At 36.1% G+C, this 16,656-nt stretch overlaps 2 protein-coding genes across 3 annotated transcripts in view; one reads left to right on the forward strand and one right to left on the reverse strand.

The window, feature by feature from the left end:
- Positions 1 to 163: 163 nt before the first annotated feature.
- Positions 164 to 12,120, forward strand: LOC113494703 (small subunit processome component 20 homolog). The gene is made up of 14 exons (XM_026873128.1): positions 164 to 345; positions 528 to 814; positions 936 to 1,269; positions 1,487 to 2,716; positions 2,810 to 6,234; positions 6,505 to 6,669; positions 6,890 to 7,937; positions 8,161 to 8,387; positions 8,833 to 8,998; positions 9,426 to 9,608; positions 9,896 to 10,444; positions 10,730 to 10,918; positions 11,161 to 11,421; positions 11,640 to 12,120. Exons 1-14 carry the CDS (start codon positions 301 to 303, stop codon positions 11,820 to 11,822), a joined length of 8,292 nt encoding a protein of 2,763 aa, XP_026728929.1. The 5' UTR covers positions 164 to 300; the 3' UTR covers positions 11,823 to 12,120.
- Positions 12,121 to 13,407: 1,287 nt separating this feature from the next.
- LOC113494953 overlaps positions 13,408 to 16,656 on the reverse strand; it is a 38,938-nt gene continuing 35,689 nt past the window's right edge. For both annotated transcript variants that reach the window (XM_026873491.1, XM_026873493.1), the window contains 2 exons: positions 16,146 to 16,283; positions 13,408 to 15,617 (listed from right to left, as the gene is read on the reverse strand). In XM_026873491.1, coding sequence (XP_026729292.1) covers positions 15,346 to 15,617; positions 16,146 to 16,283 — 410 coding nt within the window. In that variant the 3' untranslated portion in view covers positions 13,408 to 15,345. The remainder of the gene's footprint in view (positions 15,618 to 16,145; positions 16,284 to 16,656) is intronic.

Below are 16,656 nucleotides of genomic sequence, written 5' to 3' on the forward strand. Positions count from 1 at the left end.
GATAAAACAGTGAAATTTTATTTATGATGATGTATATTTAAATCACACAAACTAAGTAAAAATACTAAAATAACAATTATTAAATTTTATTTTGGATGGCATTAAGGTGTTTTTTGATTAATTTACACTGGCACCAATGGGAGCATTACATGTCAAATTCGATAGCTGTCAATGTCAATTGTCAGAATTATCTTATGTCATGTGTGCGCGAGATCGGCATGCGGATTTATTTACAAATTCTGTTCAAAGAGTTTTTCTAATTTTTATATTTGTGAATGTGAAGTGTAATATAAACTCACCATGAAGAGTAAACCAGTCAAGCACAAGACAACAAATACCTTTCGGGTAAGCATTAAACGTAGACTTAGTTCAATATTGTTATAGGTTAAGTGCGATTTTAATAAAGTTTTGATATTAACTTCAGACTTTTACTGTTACAAACCAAATTAATATCGCAATAAAAATCATTTTAGGGCTTATTTTTTTTTAAATTGCTGCATTATACAATACAACATTATGTTTTACAGTTTATACCATTTGCTGAACGTATCAATGCTATTGATATTCGTCATGCAGCCCTATATAATATCGAGCATGCATATGCGCAACAACCTCAAGAAAATGAAACACATTTCTTTGTGGCACTACAGAAATGGCATGTGCTTAACTTGACTGAAAACTTTAAAAAGTTTAGAAAAGAAGTGTTTGGGATCATAACTTTGCCACAGCTTGTTCATAAAAAAGAAGAAGTTTTAGATATACTAGAAAAATATTTGAAATTAGAAGACCAGCTGTGTCTACAGCCATTACTTGAGTAAGTATTTAAATATTATTTTTACTAAAATATAATTATCAAGCTCATCTTAATGCCGCAAGATACAATACATGTCATGTAAATGGGTATGTTACAGTATAAATAAAACTTTTTTTTACAGAATTCTGGTTTCAGTTGCCAAGGATTTAAGAGAAGATTTTTACCCACACTTTCCAAAGTTTTTAGACATACTTATAAAGTTGCTAAGCACAAAGGATGCTGAAAGACTAGAATGGACATTAGTCTGTTTAGCATTTCTATTCAAAGTTCTCAAGCCATACTTGAAGAAAGATATAGCGGGTGTTTTAAAAAGGATAATACCTTTACTAAGTGAAACACAGCCACAGTATATAAACAACTTTGCTGCAGAAAGCTTTGCATTTGTTGCCAGAGACATAAGAGATAAAAAAAAGTTTGTTGGGCTTATTCTCAACTATCTACAGAGTAATGATGATGTAAGTGGACTATAGTTAATATAGTTATACATAAAACTAGAGTATAGTATAGTTAAATTATTAAATTAAGTTTAAGTGATCATTACACCAACTAAAAATGCTATCAAAGAATAACTGTTATCGTGACATTTGAGTTCACTCCATAACATATTTATTTCATTTGCCAAGTGAATTTATCACCCACACTATTTACTAAGTCTTATCAAACTTCTTCCAGGCTATTACAGGTTGCGGTCATTTACTATTTGAAATACTCCGTGGTGTCAGTGGCAAATTCCACAGCTGCATAGAGACATTCCTACCTATCCTACTTCAGCACCTCAAAGACCACAAAGAGCATCAAGAAATAATGTTCAAAGTATTGACACAAACTATAGAGGACAGCTTACAAACCATTTCCTATAAAGAATATGGAGTCTTCTGGACAAGCATAATCAAGTTCACCGAGGAAATATTGAAAGAGGATGATCAAGAGAGCAAAGGTTTGGAGTACATTCTGAGGCTTGCTGGTCAAGTTATAGAGCACCAACAAGGAAAATATTTAATAAACCCTCCACAGTTTGTACTGCTCCTAATAAAAGTTATTTGTGAACAGTCATCAGAGACTGTTCTAGAAGTCTGCTCCCAGATTGGGGCTGTCCTACTCCTGTCACCAAACGTCTCTCTGTCCCAGGAACACGCTGGAATCATTGTCAAAGTGCTCCTACCCCTACCATTTCCAAATATACTAATCAACTTTGTCCAGAATGTTGTTGACTATTCACAATTCGACATGCACATATTACCACCTTTCATCAATTTCGTTATACAATCGAATTTTGATAAAGAAGCGATGGGAACACTATCTAAGATTTGTCTTAAGAAATCACCTTTATCTATGAATGGTATAAAGTTGTTTGAATGGGTGAAATATCCTATAGATTTTGGTAAACACCTTCTGAGTTTCGTGGACCACTTGAATAGAGTGATGGCCGAAGATTTAGAGAAACATATAGAAAATCCTATTCAACTCACTAACCTTCTGTTTTGTTTGCCTCATGTTGAGAGAAATGACATTGACTCCTGTATAAAGTTGTTGGGTGGTCTTATATCTAAGTTGTTGAATATTTTGGCGAGTTACAATCTGGAGAATCAGTCCAATGAGAATAAATTCCACTGTGACACGACGGCGTTGTCACGGTGTGCTAGAAAAGTTCTGTTCATATTGGCTGTGGCCATGGAAAGCGCTATTCACTTGTCGAGCTGTAAGAAACTCAAGGAGATATGTGATATAGACACACTGCTGCCGGTGATCGTTCCTTGTGCCTCCGACCCGAACTACCTCTGTGCGTTACATGTCCTCGATTTGTATTTAACAGCTTATGAACATGAGAATGGACTCACTTATCCTTACTTATCACTGGTTCATTCGTACTTGAAGAGTAATGTGTCTTCGCCTTTTCATGTGGTGAGTATTTATGTCATGAGCTAAATAACAAATTATTTTACTACCTACCTACTGTATTTTTTCTGTTTTATTTAAATATTTCTTTTCCCGCAGGTCCGGTTGATAACAACACACATTTACAAGTTATTTGAGAATGTAGAAGAGTTAAATAAAACTGTGGAAGTAGGAGGCACTGTGGAGAAATTCTCAGTTTTTAGTAGATGTTACGCGGTAGAGTCAATATCGCCGTCCATCCAGGAATATAGATCTCAGTTGAACATGTTACAGAAAATGACCTTCAATACAACACAGTATGCCTTAGCTAAAGAAACTGACTTCCACCTCTTTGCGTTAAACTACATGTTAGGAGTGTTATATGTCAATTTCAAGTTGCTCTGGGAACCTGTAACAGAGTTCATAGCTGGCTACGGAAACGCCCTAAATGTTGACGACTTCTGGCCAACATTTCATACAGCCCTCGAATCCTCATTCACGAACGCAAAGAAAAATCTAAAACAGTTCCATTTTGATGAGGAAATCGAAACGAATTTCGAAGATCTAAGAAGTCTGTACTCAGAGTATAACAGTATATCTGAAAGACCAGATTTATACAACTATAGGAATTTGATTTTAAAAGTCATGTTGAATTGCATTCAAGTTTGCGAAGCTAGGAATAGAGATGTGGTCGTTTTATTCTTGAATTTCATTGAGGAAGAATACAGAAGAAATGACAGTATGAATGCGTTGAAAATTGATATGGAAATACGTGATAAAATGGAAGTTGAAGAGGAGAAGCCCGAAGAAAATTCTGAGAGTATTGAGGAAATTATTGAAGAGATAGACGCGAAGGAAACAGTATCTGGCAAAATAGTTTTCAAAACTCTCATCAATATTATGCAAGTCTTATCTCAGTTCAAGAATCCAAGAGCTTTACATAAAGAACCCGTCTTTTGGGAACTGTATATGGAGTTTTTGAAACACAAAAACCCCGGCTTGCAGAAGTACGCTCTAGATTGCGTGATAAACTATAAGAACAAAAGCGTAACGCCTTACAAGAACAATTTATGTAACTTAGTAGATGACAAAAAGTTCAAGGATGAATTGACTTTGTTTAAAATAACTGAAGATGCAAAGAGCATACAACCGGAGGATAGAGAACATGTGGTTCCGTTGATACTAAGAATCCTGTATGGGAAAATGACCTCTAAACTCGTAGCAGACAAGAAAGGAGGCGGTCAGAACCGAAGATCGCTAGTCATGCGATATCTAGCCGGCTGTAACGAGAACGAACTGAAAATGTTCATTGAAATGGCATTCTCTCACTACAAACCATACTTGTCAATGAAACCGCGTGAAATATATGATAGTATTTCATCCAATTTAGATTTGAAATCTGTGACTAGCCCTGGCAAGTTGCACAGCATTCTTAACTTATTTGAAGTGGTCCGCGAATATTTTAGTGGTTATATGAAAGAGGAACTTCTGTCACAATTTTTAAGCATATATTATGCAATTTGTTCGACTGTCGCAGCTGTCTTATTACAAGGGGATAAGGTTCACGTTGGTTACGTGAAGATAATGAAAAATCTTCGAACTCTTGCTTTAGGAACGACAAGGAAACTTTTTGAACAGTTTACTAAATACCCTTGGAACCAAGATGAATTATACGTAATGTTTGAGACTCTCATTTGGCCTTTGATTCCTAAATTACATATTGAAGGTATTCACAGCCCTACCGCTCTCCTTAGGTTGTTAAACGCCTGGTGCCAGAACCCACGCTATTATATTTTACTAGTGACTACTTCAGAAAAAGATTCGTACAGTTCACTACCAGCGGTATTCAAACTTTTGCTCGCCCCAAAGACAAGTCCTGGAGTTGTCAATATGATATTGGACATGATAGAAAAACTTATAACGCTAACTGAGGATGAAGAAGATAAAGAAATACCTCGGATTGAATCATTTAACACTTTACCAGTCGAGGGCCCCGAGCACGTAGCAAATATCAATTACGGAAGCAAAATCCTCATACCACACATACCGAGCATTTTAGAAGTTATGAAGAGACGAATGGCTAATTCAGCTAAATCGAACACAGTGAACAAAAGGGATTTATTAATACTGTCAAGAATCACAGAACTAGTGGCGTCGCCTGAACTATGTGACGAGCTATTGACCTTACTTCTACCGATCTTAGTCAAGAAAGTGTGCATGAATATGGCAGAAGAAAATATGGAGCATGCCGTTAATACTATTATCAATTTACTAGGACACAGCACAAATCCACAAGTTTATATCAAGAATTTAGCTGTATTGTTCAATAAAGTAGGTCCCGTGGATGTAAGGAAGTTACTTATTAAGTTACTGGCCTCCATCGCTGAGAGCAGTCCTAAAAACAAAGAAATTCTAGCTAGAATGGCCAACATTGTCGCAGAAATGAATGCCTTCAACAAGAGATGGATTGAACAGCCTGATTTCGATCGAAGAATAGACGCTTACAAGCAAATATACCAGTTACTTGATAAAAATGAAATAGACGTGGACCTTGCAATACTCATTGTTAACAATTGCTTTTATTTTATACGGACTGAAAAGGATATCGGTTTGCGAGACAGTGCGGGTCTCTGTTTACACCGGATTCTACCAAAACTCCTAATGAAGTACTGGTCAGCAAATGATGGTCAATTCTTAGTTAGAGACACAGTATTATCACTTATATCCACTGGTATAAGGGATTCAAAGAATGAAATATTGAGAAACGAGTCCATAAACTTACTCGGAGAGTTGGCTCGAGAATGTCCCAATGCTGATGTTGTGATATCAGATCTAGCACATTTTGTTAATAAAGAGGATAGAGAAGTTGATTTCTTTGACAACATGTGCCATCTTCAAATGCACAGACGTGTGAGAGCAATGTTAAAGTTCTGCAAAGTGGCGAAAAAGATGACGAAATGTCCCACACCAAGGACTCTAACGAATTTCATATTACCAATGGCATCTATGTACATTTGTGACGATAAATATACAGATAAAAATACTTTAATCGATGCCTGTATAGAAGTTGTTACTACTTGCTGTAGACTGCTGCCTTGGTACCACTACGAAGTCATACTAAAATTATACTTGTATAAAATGCGACATTCAACAGAACATCAGAAACAACTAACTCGTATCTTAGTGGGAATAATAGATGCATTCCATTTCGATTTCTCCAAAGTTAAAAACATTGAAATACCTAAAGCATTAATTACTAATGTGCATAAATTTCAACAAATCAATAAAGATACGGAAAATAAAGAGAATGTAGATAATAGTAACATAAATGCTGAAGATGATACAGAAAATGAATCTGAAGTAAAAGATTTGAATGTCGATGAAGAAAGTGAATTAAAAGCTGCGGATGACGAAGAAGCGGGCGAAGAACCGAGCAAAGAGGTTCCTAATATACCGGCTTTTGAAAGGATTACACAAGTATCGCCATCTGTGGCTAAGAGAATCATTAAGTCTTTGACGGCTGGGTTGTTGCCGCAACTGAATCGGTAAGTTCATTATAATAATATTTAGGATTTCGTCCTCTTACCTCTCTTTTTTGCCGTTTGACAGGATCCTCGGCGTTATTTGTCCTAAGATCCTTCATACATTGTGGCATTAAAATTGCAACTATCCTTATTGATCGTTTTTAAATCAGTACAGCATACTACAGAGTATTGTCTTATAAGTCGGTTTTTTAATTCTATTTTTGACAAAGTCGTCGACCAGTTCAATTCCAGTAAATTTCTGAATTAATTGTATTTTTTCTGTTTGTTTAGTGCTATAGGCAAAATGACTGAACACGAGGAATCTCACAAGGTGAATCGACGTAAGACTGGCTTCGATCGTCAAGAGGAAGACATGATAAGAGTGCCCATAGCTCTAGCACTTGTTAAATTACTGCAAAGACTGCCTGGAGACCTTCTCAAACATCAGCTGCCTGGGTAAGTGCGAAACTTAAACTCAATTCTTTGAAATGTTAGTAGTGTTTGCAAAAAACATTGCTTGCTTTTTCAATTGAAATCTTATTTATCTCTTTCCCGGAATGTTCCTCATACCAGTGTAAATTTATATTTGTTTTTTAGAAATTCTGCTTTTTCATTTCATATGCTATACAGACACATTATATAATACATGTACTTATTGACCTTGTATTCTTTCCAGTATTATCATTAAGCTGTGTTCATTTTTAAAGTCACCGTTAAAACAAGTAAGGATTACTGCCCGAGATATCGTTAAGAAAATTATGCTGACTGTTGGTACTGCCTACCTAGGAGTCTTACTTGAACATCTTACTTTGCTGCTAACCAGAGGCTTCCAGGTCCATGTGTTAGTGGCCACAATACACACAGTTCTCGACGCTCTCAAGTCTGACTTTAAACCAGGGGAGTTAAACGATAATCTTCATTATATTCTTGACGTTTGTGCCAACGATCTTTTTGGAGCCCTTTCTGAGGAAAAAGAAGTTGACAAACTGCACTACAAGACTCCGGAAGCGAAGCCCAGTAAGAAAAGCTACGTAACACTCATGATAGTGTCCCAAAATATAACGGAACAGTGCCTTATCAATCTAATTCTGCCTTTCAAAGAAGTTTTGCAAAAGCACCACTCGAAGAAAATTGTATTGAAAGTTCAGGAAGCCTTCATGCATATTACAAGCGGACTAGTTACAAACAAGTTTATTGACATAGAATCTCTGTTTATATTCTTACACGGAGTCGCTTCCGAGAGTATACCGGAATTCGTATTGGGGGCTCCAAAGAGGCAAATAACAGAAGTCCAACGGGAGAAAATGCTAAGAGCGAAACCAGATTGCTTTTTGATTCCTGAAACGCCGAAGCGTAATAAAGAATCTCAGGCGCGGCACGTCAAGACATCTGGTAAAGCGAACTCACACGTTTTGGTAGAATTCAGTTTAAACATCTTATACGTCATATTAAAAAGAGAAAAAGTACCAAGAATGGATTGTCGTGCATTTGTCGATCCACTCGTGCCTTTGTTGGTCGATGCTTTAAAGAGCGATCACGTAAAAGTCACGACCGTCGCAATGAAGTGTATAGCAACGCTATGGACTATAAGGGTCAGCACGCCAACGCTTGAGGAAATGGTGCAAGATATTGTAAAGACCATTTTCCTAACATTACATAAGTACGCGACTTTTGAAATCAGTAAACAGAATGATAACTATCATTTAGTCAGGACTGCTTTTAAGGTACGTTAATCTTTTTGATTACTTAAAAAATCTTAAAATTTTGGTAGAAATGATATTATTTTTTTCTGCTGTCGATGCCTGCCTTTTGAATTTTGGGCTATATATATATATATATATATATATATATCCAATTCCTAAGAATTGAGCCTATACCTACTTGTATATGTATATACTTATATATATTTTTAATTTCCACTTAATAAAATTTCATATACCTTTTCAGGCAGTAACAGTTCTCATTCGTAACGTAAAATACTACAAGTTAGAAGCGGACCAGCTGAAGACTCTTCTATTATATGCTGAAGAGGATTGTCAGAATGACGACAAGCAAGCGAACTCCTTCTCTCTGCTGAAGGCGATACTCGAAGCTCGGCTCGTGTCCGCAGAGTTACATGAAGTTATGGAGAAAGTCTCCAAGATATGTATACTTAGTGAGTCTGCTAAGTCTAGGTGAGTTTCCTTACCTTTATTATCCTACGCCCTTTTTTTCGCCCGCGGCTTCGCCCGCGTCGATGTCGGTTATATCGCGTTTCCAAGAGAACACTTCAAAAGTCCGGGATAAAAACTATCCTATGTTCTTTCTCAAGGTCAACTCTATGTCTGTACCAAATTTCATTAAAATCAGTTCAGAGGTTTAGACGTGAAAGGATTCAGTTTTGGCGTGATAAGTTATCAATATTTATTTAATTATGTTTCAAAATAAATATTTAGCTTTAATTTATTTGATAAACTATCCAAACTGATAGACTAAAAATTAGCGACTGAAAAAAAGACAATATTTTCTTTAGCTTCATCAAAATCAAAACGGCGAGGCTGTTTTGCAAGCTTTTATTAACATTGCGACTTAGATAACTATTCTAACATAACAAGGCTACAATAACATTTGCATTTCCAGAGACGAAGCTCGCTTGATATTCGCCAACTATCTGACGCACTACTCACCAGGCAAGAGACTAGAGAAGTACATTGACTTCTTTGTGTCACAACTCAACTATGAGTTACAACACGGACGGGAATCCTGCCTGAAATTCCTCGAGATGATCATCAATAAACTAGCAGTAGTAAGTTTATTCGACCATGTTCGAAGTTTACTACATTTATTTCATGAACAATGTCGCAACCCATATTATTTTACCAACATTCAAATCTGATTTTCATAGTAACTTTTGTGAGGATAATTTACTATTTAATAAGGACCCGTCGCCGCGTCAGTTCATGATTTAGTACTCCGTTTGGTTTCGAAACTAGTCCATCGATACCCGGATTTCGTTATTTTTTTGGCTGTATTAAAAAATGAACTTATTTTTTATTATATAAGTAGTATGTAGGTTTTGTAGTTTATTAAAAAAAGCCATATTAATATTTAAAAAAAAAAGTTTGTGTTAAATAGTTTGAAATGCAAGTGTTTTGGCTTACAGAAGAAAACTTAAATCTAACTAAATGGAGTTTAATTTTTTATATAATAATATTGTTATGTACGTCCGGCAGGCGCAGCTGTCGAAGCAGGCGGGCCACCTGCTGGTGTCGCTGGGCGCGGCCATGCAGGCCGACAGCGCGCCGGACTGCCGCGCGGCCGCCGCCGCCTGCATCGAGGCCATGCTGCTCAAGTTCCCACAAGCTGAGAGGAATAAACTCTTCGACCTAGTGCTCACCTTCTTCAAAGATAATCAGGTAATTTAAAACCCAAGTAAAATAAATTGAAGATGTTGACGTTATTCATTTTCATATCGCTGCTTGGATTATACTCGGATATCTGCCATTTAAACAACCGATGTAAAAGTTTGGGATAAGTCTGGATAGGGGCTAGGCCTTTTAATTTTTTTATTTAATTCCTTCAATTTCTTCACGACATAATATGCAAACCATCCCCACTTTATATTCTTGAGCGACAAGCAGCAATGGAAAGAAAAATTTCGGTTGTAACTTTCCTCCTACTTATTATTTATTTCATTTTACAGCCTGTACATTTTGAACTAGCCGCTCAGTTGACCACACGCTTCGTCAACGTTGAACAAGACAACTTCAAGAATCGACTGGACACAATTCTATCTCTAGTCAGCGGCAAAATTTTATTACTGAGCAATGACATCACGGAAGGCAGATTCGTCAAAATAAAACTCGACCAATCGGACGAAAAGACTGACGAAGACAAACAAAAAGAGAAAGACCACAGTTTAATACAAATATTGAATCTAATCGAAAGGATCACGGTGCATTGCGCGCCCAGTTTGAAAAATAAGAAGTTTGAGCAAGAGTATGATGAGATAGCGATGCAATGTAAAGCATTGCTTGCTTATCCTCACTCGTGGGTGCGTTTGAAATCTGCTAAGATATTGGGACAGTTGTTGACTGTAGTCGATGTTGAGGAGTTAGAGGCTATTGTGCAGAAGTCTGTGGAGAGTGAACGAGGATTTATATATGAAGATACTGAGGAGGTTCTAAGGAGTTTGGTTTTAGATCTGTGTGCACAGTATACTACTAGTGCTGCTAAGGAGATAGTTGAACAGGTTCGTTACCAGTATGCATTAAATAAGTTTAGGTTTTGCTACAGCATAGTTAACTAAAATATATAATAAACTCCAAAGTTTTAATAGTAGACCAATTTAGATTATAAAATATATATATATATTTTTATGAAAATTCTTTAAAAAAGATTGCTGTAGTTAACCATTTTTTTTTCTTGAAACATATATCGGAAGCTAGCGGAATTATTTCATTTTTTTTCCTATCCTGTATTCCAATTCTATGTCCAAGAGTCCAGAAATAGGTATTATATTTGATCTCTACTTCAGGTGACAGAAGTGTTATTCTTAATACTGAAGTTGGTTCATTCTATGCCGAGTTTCAAACTGGGCAAGAAGATACAAATGGAGGGAGAAGACGCAGAAGGTGGCAGCAAACTGAATATCCGATGGATTTTGTATAAGTTGAGGAGAGCGATCAACGGGGAAGTAGCTAGGGCACCCACTTCTATGACCATTGTAAGTAGGGGACTTTTAAATTCACACGTCAAGTATTTAAAATGTAGTATTGTCATGAATGAAAATGGTTTTTATATGCTATAGAGTAAATACAATGACAAATGCTCAATACATTTCTGCCCTAATAAAAGATCTTCTCATGTTGTTACTATTGCGATTAATCAAAAAAAAACCACCAAGTCTAAATATAACTACCAAATTAGTAGAAAATCTACTATACTTATTTTTTTTTATAATTGCAGAGGACATCAATATTCACAATGTGGACACACGTCATCAGTTCCTTAGAGGGTGATGACGTCAATAAAATAGTTGACGTGATTCTCCCGCCAATAGTCCGGGAGCTGTCTACCGGGGACGCGGCCACGCCAGCCACGCCCGCCAAGCAGCTGGCCACCAGGCTCGGGAAGAAACTCAGGAGGAAGATCGGAGATATACATTATAGCAAACTCGTTGCTGACGCACAGACCAAGCTCAATATTAAGAGGGCTGAGAGGAAAAAGGTTAATAAAAGTCTATGTTTGTGCTAGAATATGCCTATGGTTTATTTTTAAAGGAGTATAATAGTAGAATAGGCCCTGAAAAATGTATTTTGTGTGAAAATTTGAAGACACGTAATTTATTGTCTTATTTTTTGTTGGACCTAAATAGTTTACCAAATAAATATGTTACAGTTCTTAGTAATTAATGCTTTACTAATCTTTCCTGTTCTCTTTTTTAGTTACTGCTGCAAGAAAAGGTCCATAACCCAGAAAAGGCTGCAAAGAGGAAACTGCAGTTAAAAGAAAAGAAAAAGCAAGCTAAGAAAGTGAAGATGGAGATGGTAACGGGGAAAAGACCGAGGCCGAAGAAACGGAAAGCTGAAGACATCGACTTTGAAGACCAGTTACTGAATGACGATTGACTTTGACATTAGTCTCTACCTTTTGGGGTGAAAAGCTAATAAACCCACCACAAGGACACAGCGTGGGATATGACCGACTTGCTTCATCCAAATCCTTACCCGGCCGTTTCTGCCTTTGATAAATGTAAGTCTTTGTCATTTTGTAAATGTTTTAAAGACGCTTTGTTAAAGCAAGCAAGCAAGTGACTTCTATAATCTTCTATCTCTAGTGTAATGATACAATATTTGTACATATAAGTTAAGTTGTAATAAAAATAATATTTTCTTTAAATGACCTCTGATTCCAAACACTACGTGATATTCAATAATTTTATTTACCCCACTATTTACAAGTCAAAGCGTTCATTTACACAATCCTGTGTCGTGTACTAAATTGAAAATACACGTATGAAAAAAAAACTGAGTTAATTCTTGTACTGACATCAAAATAAGGAGATAAGACACGCTCCAATGAGCACAAATGTGCTTCGGTTAGGAAGTGACCGAAATTAGTGTACTGTGTCAATTAAGAAGATAATCCTGAAAATATACGGCTTCCAGTTTATTAACCTGTAGCCAAACACTCCTCACGACGTCGTATCTAACTAATTTTCGTAGCGATATTATGATGGTTATAACACGTGCTATTAAATTACTCAGTACTGACTTGTCTTTGGGATGTTAATAGCCGTTTTAGCTAGTATGAAAGAAATTTTTGGCACCTTTTTAGGTTTTCACAATTTTTTTTGTCCCTAACGTCAGCCGTGGCGCCGCTAACGTGAAGCACAGCGTATTTAAACAATTTGTGTCGTCAGAAAAAAAAAAATCTTTTTTTTTTATGAATACTGTAAAACATTTTCAATTTACTAACTCCGACTACAGGATAGCCGAATGGTTGGAGTCAACACGCCAAACCCACTGTGCGGCTCGTATCGCGGGTTCGATCCCCTAGGTCAAGCATTTGTGTAATCCACGAATGCTTGTTCCGAGTCTGGGTGTCATTGTGCATGTAATTAGTATGTTTGTGAAAGTCACGTAGCCATGGTTGGGATGAGCTAGGATACCGGATAGGATAGTAGGCAGCAGTATAAATAAAACGACATATTTGTAAACAAAATAAATATATTGCTTTATGCATTAAAGTATAAAAGAACAATTAACAAAAACACTGAACGAGCAAACAACAACCGTTGAACGACATCACAAGGAGGCGATGTTTTAGGCCGGAAACATACTTACTTGCCGTGACCTGAACTGACGCGCCAGGAGCACATTTAAAATTGCACAAGACACAATAGTGGATCTTCTCGTGTCGAGAAAAGCGCACCTCACAATACACCACGACACATAAGTATGTCCGCGGCTTTACAAAAGTGCTTTTAAGCATAGACCATAGACTATATGCAACTGTGTTGCCTGTACATAAAACGTAGAGCTGCCTAAAAATACGTTATTATTACCACACGTTAATTTTATCTTATAATTTCATGTGGAAGCGATTTTTCGAATCGTTTATACTTGTTTCAAAATAAACAATATTTTCATCAAACAACTTAGCATACAATTTCTTCTTTTTAATTAAAGAAAAAATGGCAGATTTTTTAAACATAACTTTGCGAAGAAAGTCTGTTTACATTTGAATTTTATTAAATGAATTTACTTATGGCGACGTTAGTGGTCGACTTTAATTAAAAAAATAAAACTAAGACTAGAAATAGCACTTAGGTCGATCACTAAAATAACATTGCCATTATCCGCTGTCATAATTCAACTTCGAATAACATTTATCCTAAACGACTAGTCTAACAAATTCCGGTTTAAGAACTGGCTAGATACATAATTAGCAAGAGTAAGTATAGTTATTATAAATTAATTAGTAGAATCCTTAAAAGTAATGTGCGTAAGTAAATGCATGTTTGTCCTGAGTAAGTTCGCGTAAACACTTTTTGTAGTACAGATAGGCCGAAGACTACTTAATTAACTATTAATAGAATTTTATTATGACACATGATAAATACGAGTGCATAAACCGTTATTAGGCAGTACCGTTATAGGCATATTTTTTTTTCTGCCTTAGGGTTTTGGAAATGTATTCCTGTTGATACTTTTTGTATAATTTTCAGCATTATTCGGCCTATCTATAAATTACATGTAATAAATTAAAGTTTTGAGTTAAGTTTCTTTTTCATATATGTAAATAAGTTAATACAAAAAAAAATCCTTCAAGAAATGTACTTCTTTTAATTCACAAAAATCATAAATAACTTCTACGTACGTACTTACACTAATTAATTTTTAAATTTAAGAGGTCCGACTTAACAAAGGAAACAAATATAAAACTCTTCAATTTATACAATCATTTTTTGATACTTAAAGCACCATAACCTTTTAAAAAAAACTCCATATTAGTTATTAATTAAGTAAATTAATATAATTATGTTGATACCATATTGAAGTTTAGCTTTGCGTGTCTACAACTAACAACAGTGAGATATTGAAATATTCATATTGTAGGCCGGGAGCTGATGTCGAGAACATTAATATTATCTTGAATTAACTGTAGAGAACTTTACTCACTACAGAAAGCTACTACTTAAATTCTTAATTCCAAGAAGTAGAGCATATTACCTTAAATAGTTTTCAAATGTTTATAAGTATGTAACAATGTATATTTGTTAGATAGCAATAGGAAGATTGGTATCGAGAAATACGTAAAAATATAATAGAAAGATGGCATAAGTATAACATTTATAGCAATGGACGGCAACAAGCTCGGCGATTATCTAAAGCTTAGTCAAATTCAAAGCAAATGGTCGAAATTAAGATAGCTGTTAAGAATTGAAAAAGATCCAAGATCCATGAGATGGTGCTTATCGTCACGTCTGAAAGTAATTTTATTGCGGATGCGGAAGGGAGATGACGCTATATGCAGTGTATTGCGCCGTCACGCTTCCACAACCATGTTATTTCACTTTAAGACGTGGTACACCCTCAGAACGGGCAAGACTACTATTTACTACAAAGCTTTGAATAAGTAGCAAATAATATCTCTGTAAATTGTTCTTTTTTTTAATTCTTATAGTTACTAATAGATAACATCAAATGAAATCTTCCTTAAAGCGTCAGCAACGAACTATTCAAAACCTTAAAATTGGTAATTGACAAGTAATTTGTAACAAATTAAATAATAAGGAAGATTTCAATCGAGGCATTAATTGCTACACTGACTTCATTTAAAACAATGATCATGTTCGAATGAGATGTTAAATTTTCTAATAATTTCCGTTATTCGAAATCGACTTGATTCTAGTGCCTTTCCAACGCTACAACCAATGCGATGGTAAACAACGTTTAAAAAACCGTTGCTTATATTGCAGGTTCCGTTACCTACCCAAGGGGTAAGAATTACTGAATCCATGGTTTCTGTCCGTCTGTCACCAGGTTGTATCTTCTGAGTAACATAACCAAAAAACCGTAGCATATATCTGAATATCAATTTGAAACATGATAATTGCTAAAAATGTAGGTGTAAACAATAGTATATTTACAAGAGCATAGCAGATATAGGGTTGTATCTCATGATTTTAGACAACAGTATCCATAGGAGGGACGTCGTGGTAGCCAGGGCGACTCCAGCCCAGCCGAGTTCTAGCGACCAGGCTGTGGAGAAGTCTCTCGCGGCGAGGAGGGGGGCCGCGGCGGCGCGGGACCCCGCCACCCCGTCCGTGGAGCCGTCGGCGTGGGAGCTGCCGCGGGCCGACACACGCTGCACGCGCTTGAAGTGGATTATCATTAGCGTGAACATCGCGAACAGACCTACAACCAAAACTTTGTTCACTTGTGTTCTTCCCCCTTACAGTAAATAGGGTTAGGTCTCGCTAAATGCAAGCCGTTCGACGTCACTTTAAAGTCCTGAAGTGCCAAGAATTTAGAAGTGGTATCAAAACAGCTTCCTATTCCTCCGATACCATTATATATGATTATGAATTTTATCCTGTATGGGTCTAGAAAAAAAACAACCTTGTAAGGTATATCTTCTAATATATAAAATTCCCGTGTCACGATGTTAGTTACCGTACTCCTCCGAAACGGCTTAACCGATTTTCACCAAATTTTATATGCGTATTCAGTAGGTCTGAGAATAGAACAACATCTATTTTTCATACCCCTAAGTGATAAGGGTTGCTCACACTAAAAAATATGTTTTATTTTTTGGACGAAATTATTTGTTTTTAATTTTTTGTAATGAAGCATTAAAAATACATACAACTAGAATAAAAATATATTCGGCAAAACAACGTTTGCTGGGTCAGCAGTAATTATATAAATATGTGTAATACGTACCCGCTAATAGATACATGACGCCAGTAATGAGCACTGCGCTGATCTGGTGCTTGCAGATACCAAAAGTACCGACCAAGGCCGCACTGCCTAACACTATCAGGCAAACTAGAGCGCATGATATGGATAAATTCTGCATTCCTGAAAATAATACATTATCAATAAGTAGAATTCCATTGGAAGGTATAAAAGAGCAATCAAGAAAATCAAAGGTCTCGGAAAAAATTGGATAGAAGACGCTAGATATTTCTACAATCAACAGAAGACGTGTTGATTGTACTGAACATCAACGGAAAATGCATGAAGATGACAGGATTATATATAAGAGCATTGATTGCATATCACTGGTACGATAGATTTTACCAACCGTCACATGACGTTTTTTTGTACGGTTCACTCTGTACTGATTTAGGCGGTTCTAGAAAGGATTAAAGTTTCTAAGTATGTTGTCTATATGGTAAATATAACATAATACGTATGTATTGTATGTATGAGGGTGTGTATGTATTTATAC

The sequence above is a fragment of the Trichoplusia ni genome, chromosome 6 (assembly GCF_003590095.1).
Source record: "Trichoplusia ni isolate ovarian cell line Hi5 chromosome 6, tn1, whole genome shotgun sequence".
Classification (NCBI taxonomy): domain Eukaryota; kingdom Metazoa; phylum Arthropoda; class Insecta; order Lepidoptera; family Noctuidae; genus Trichoplusia; species Trichoplusia ni.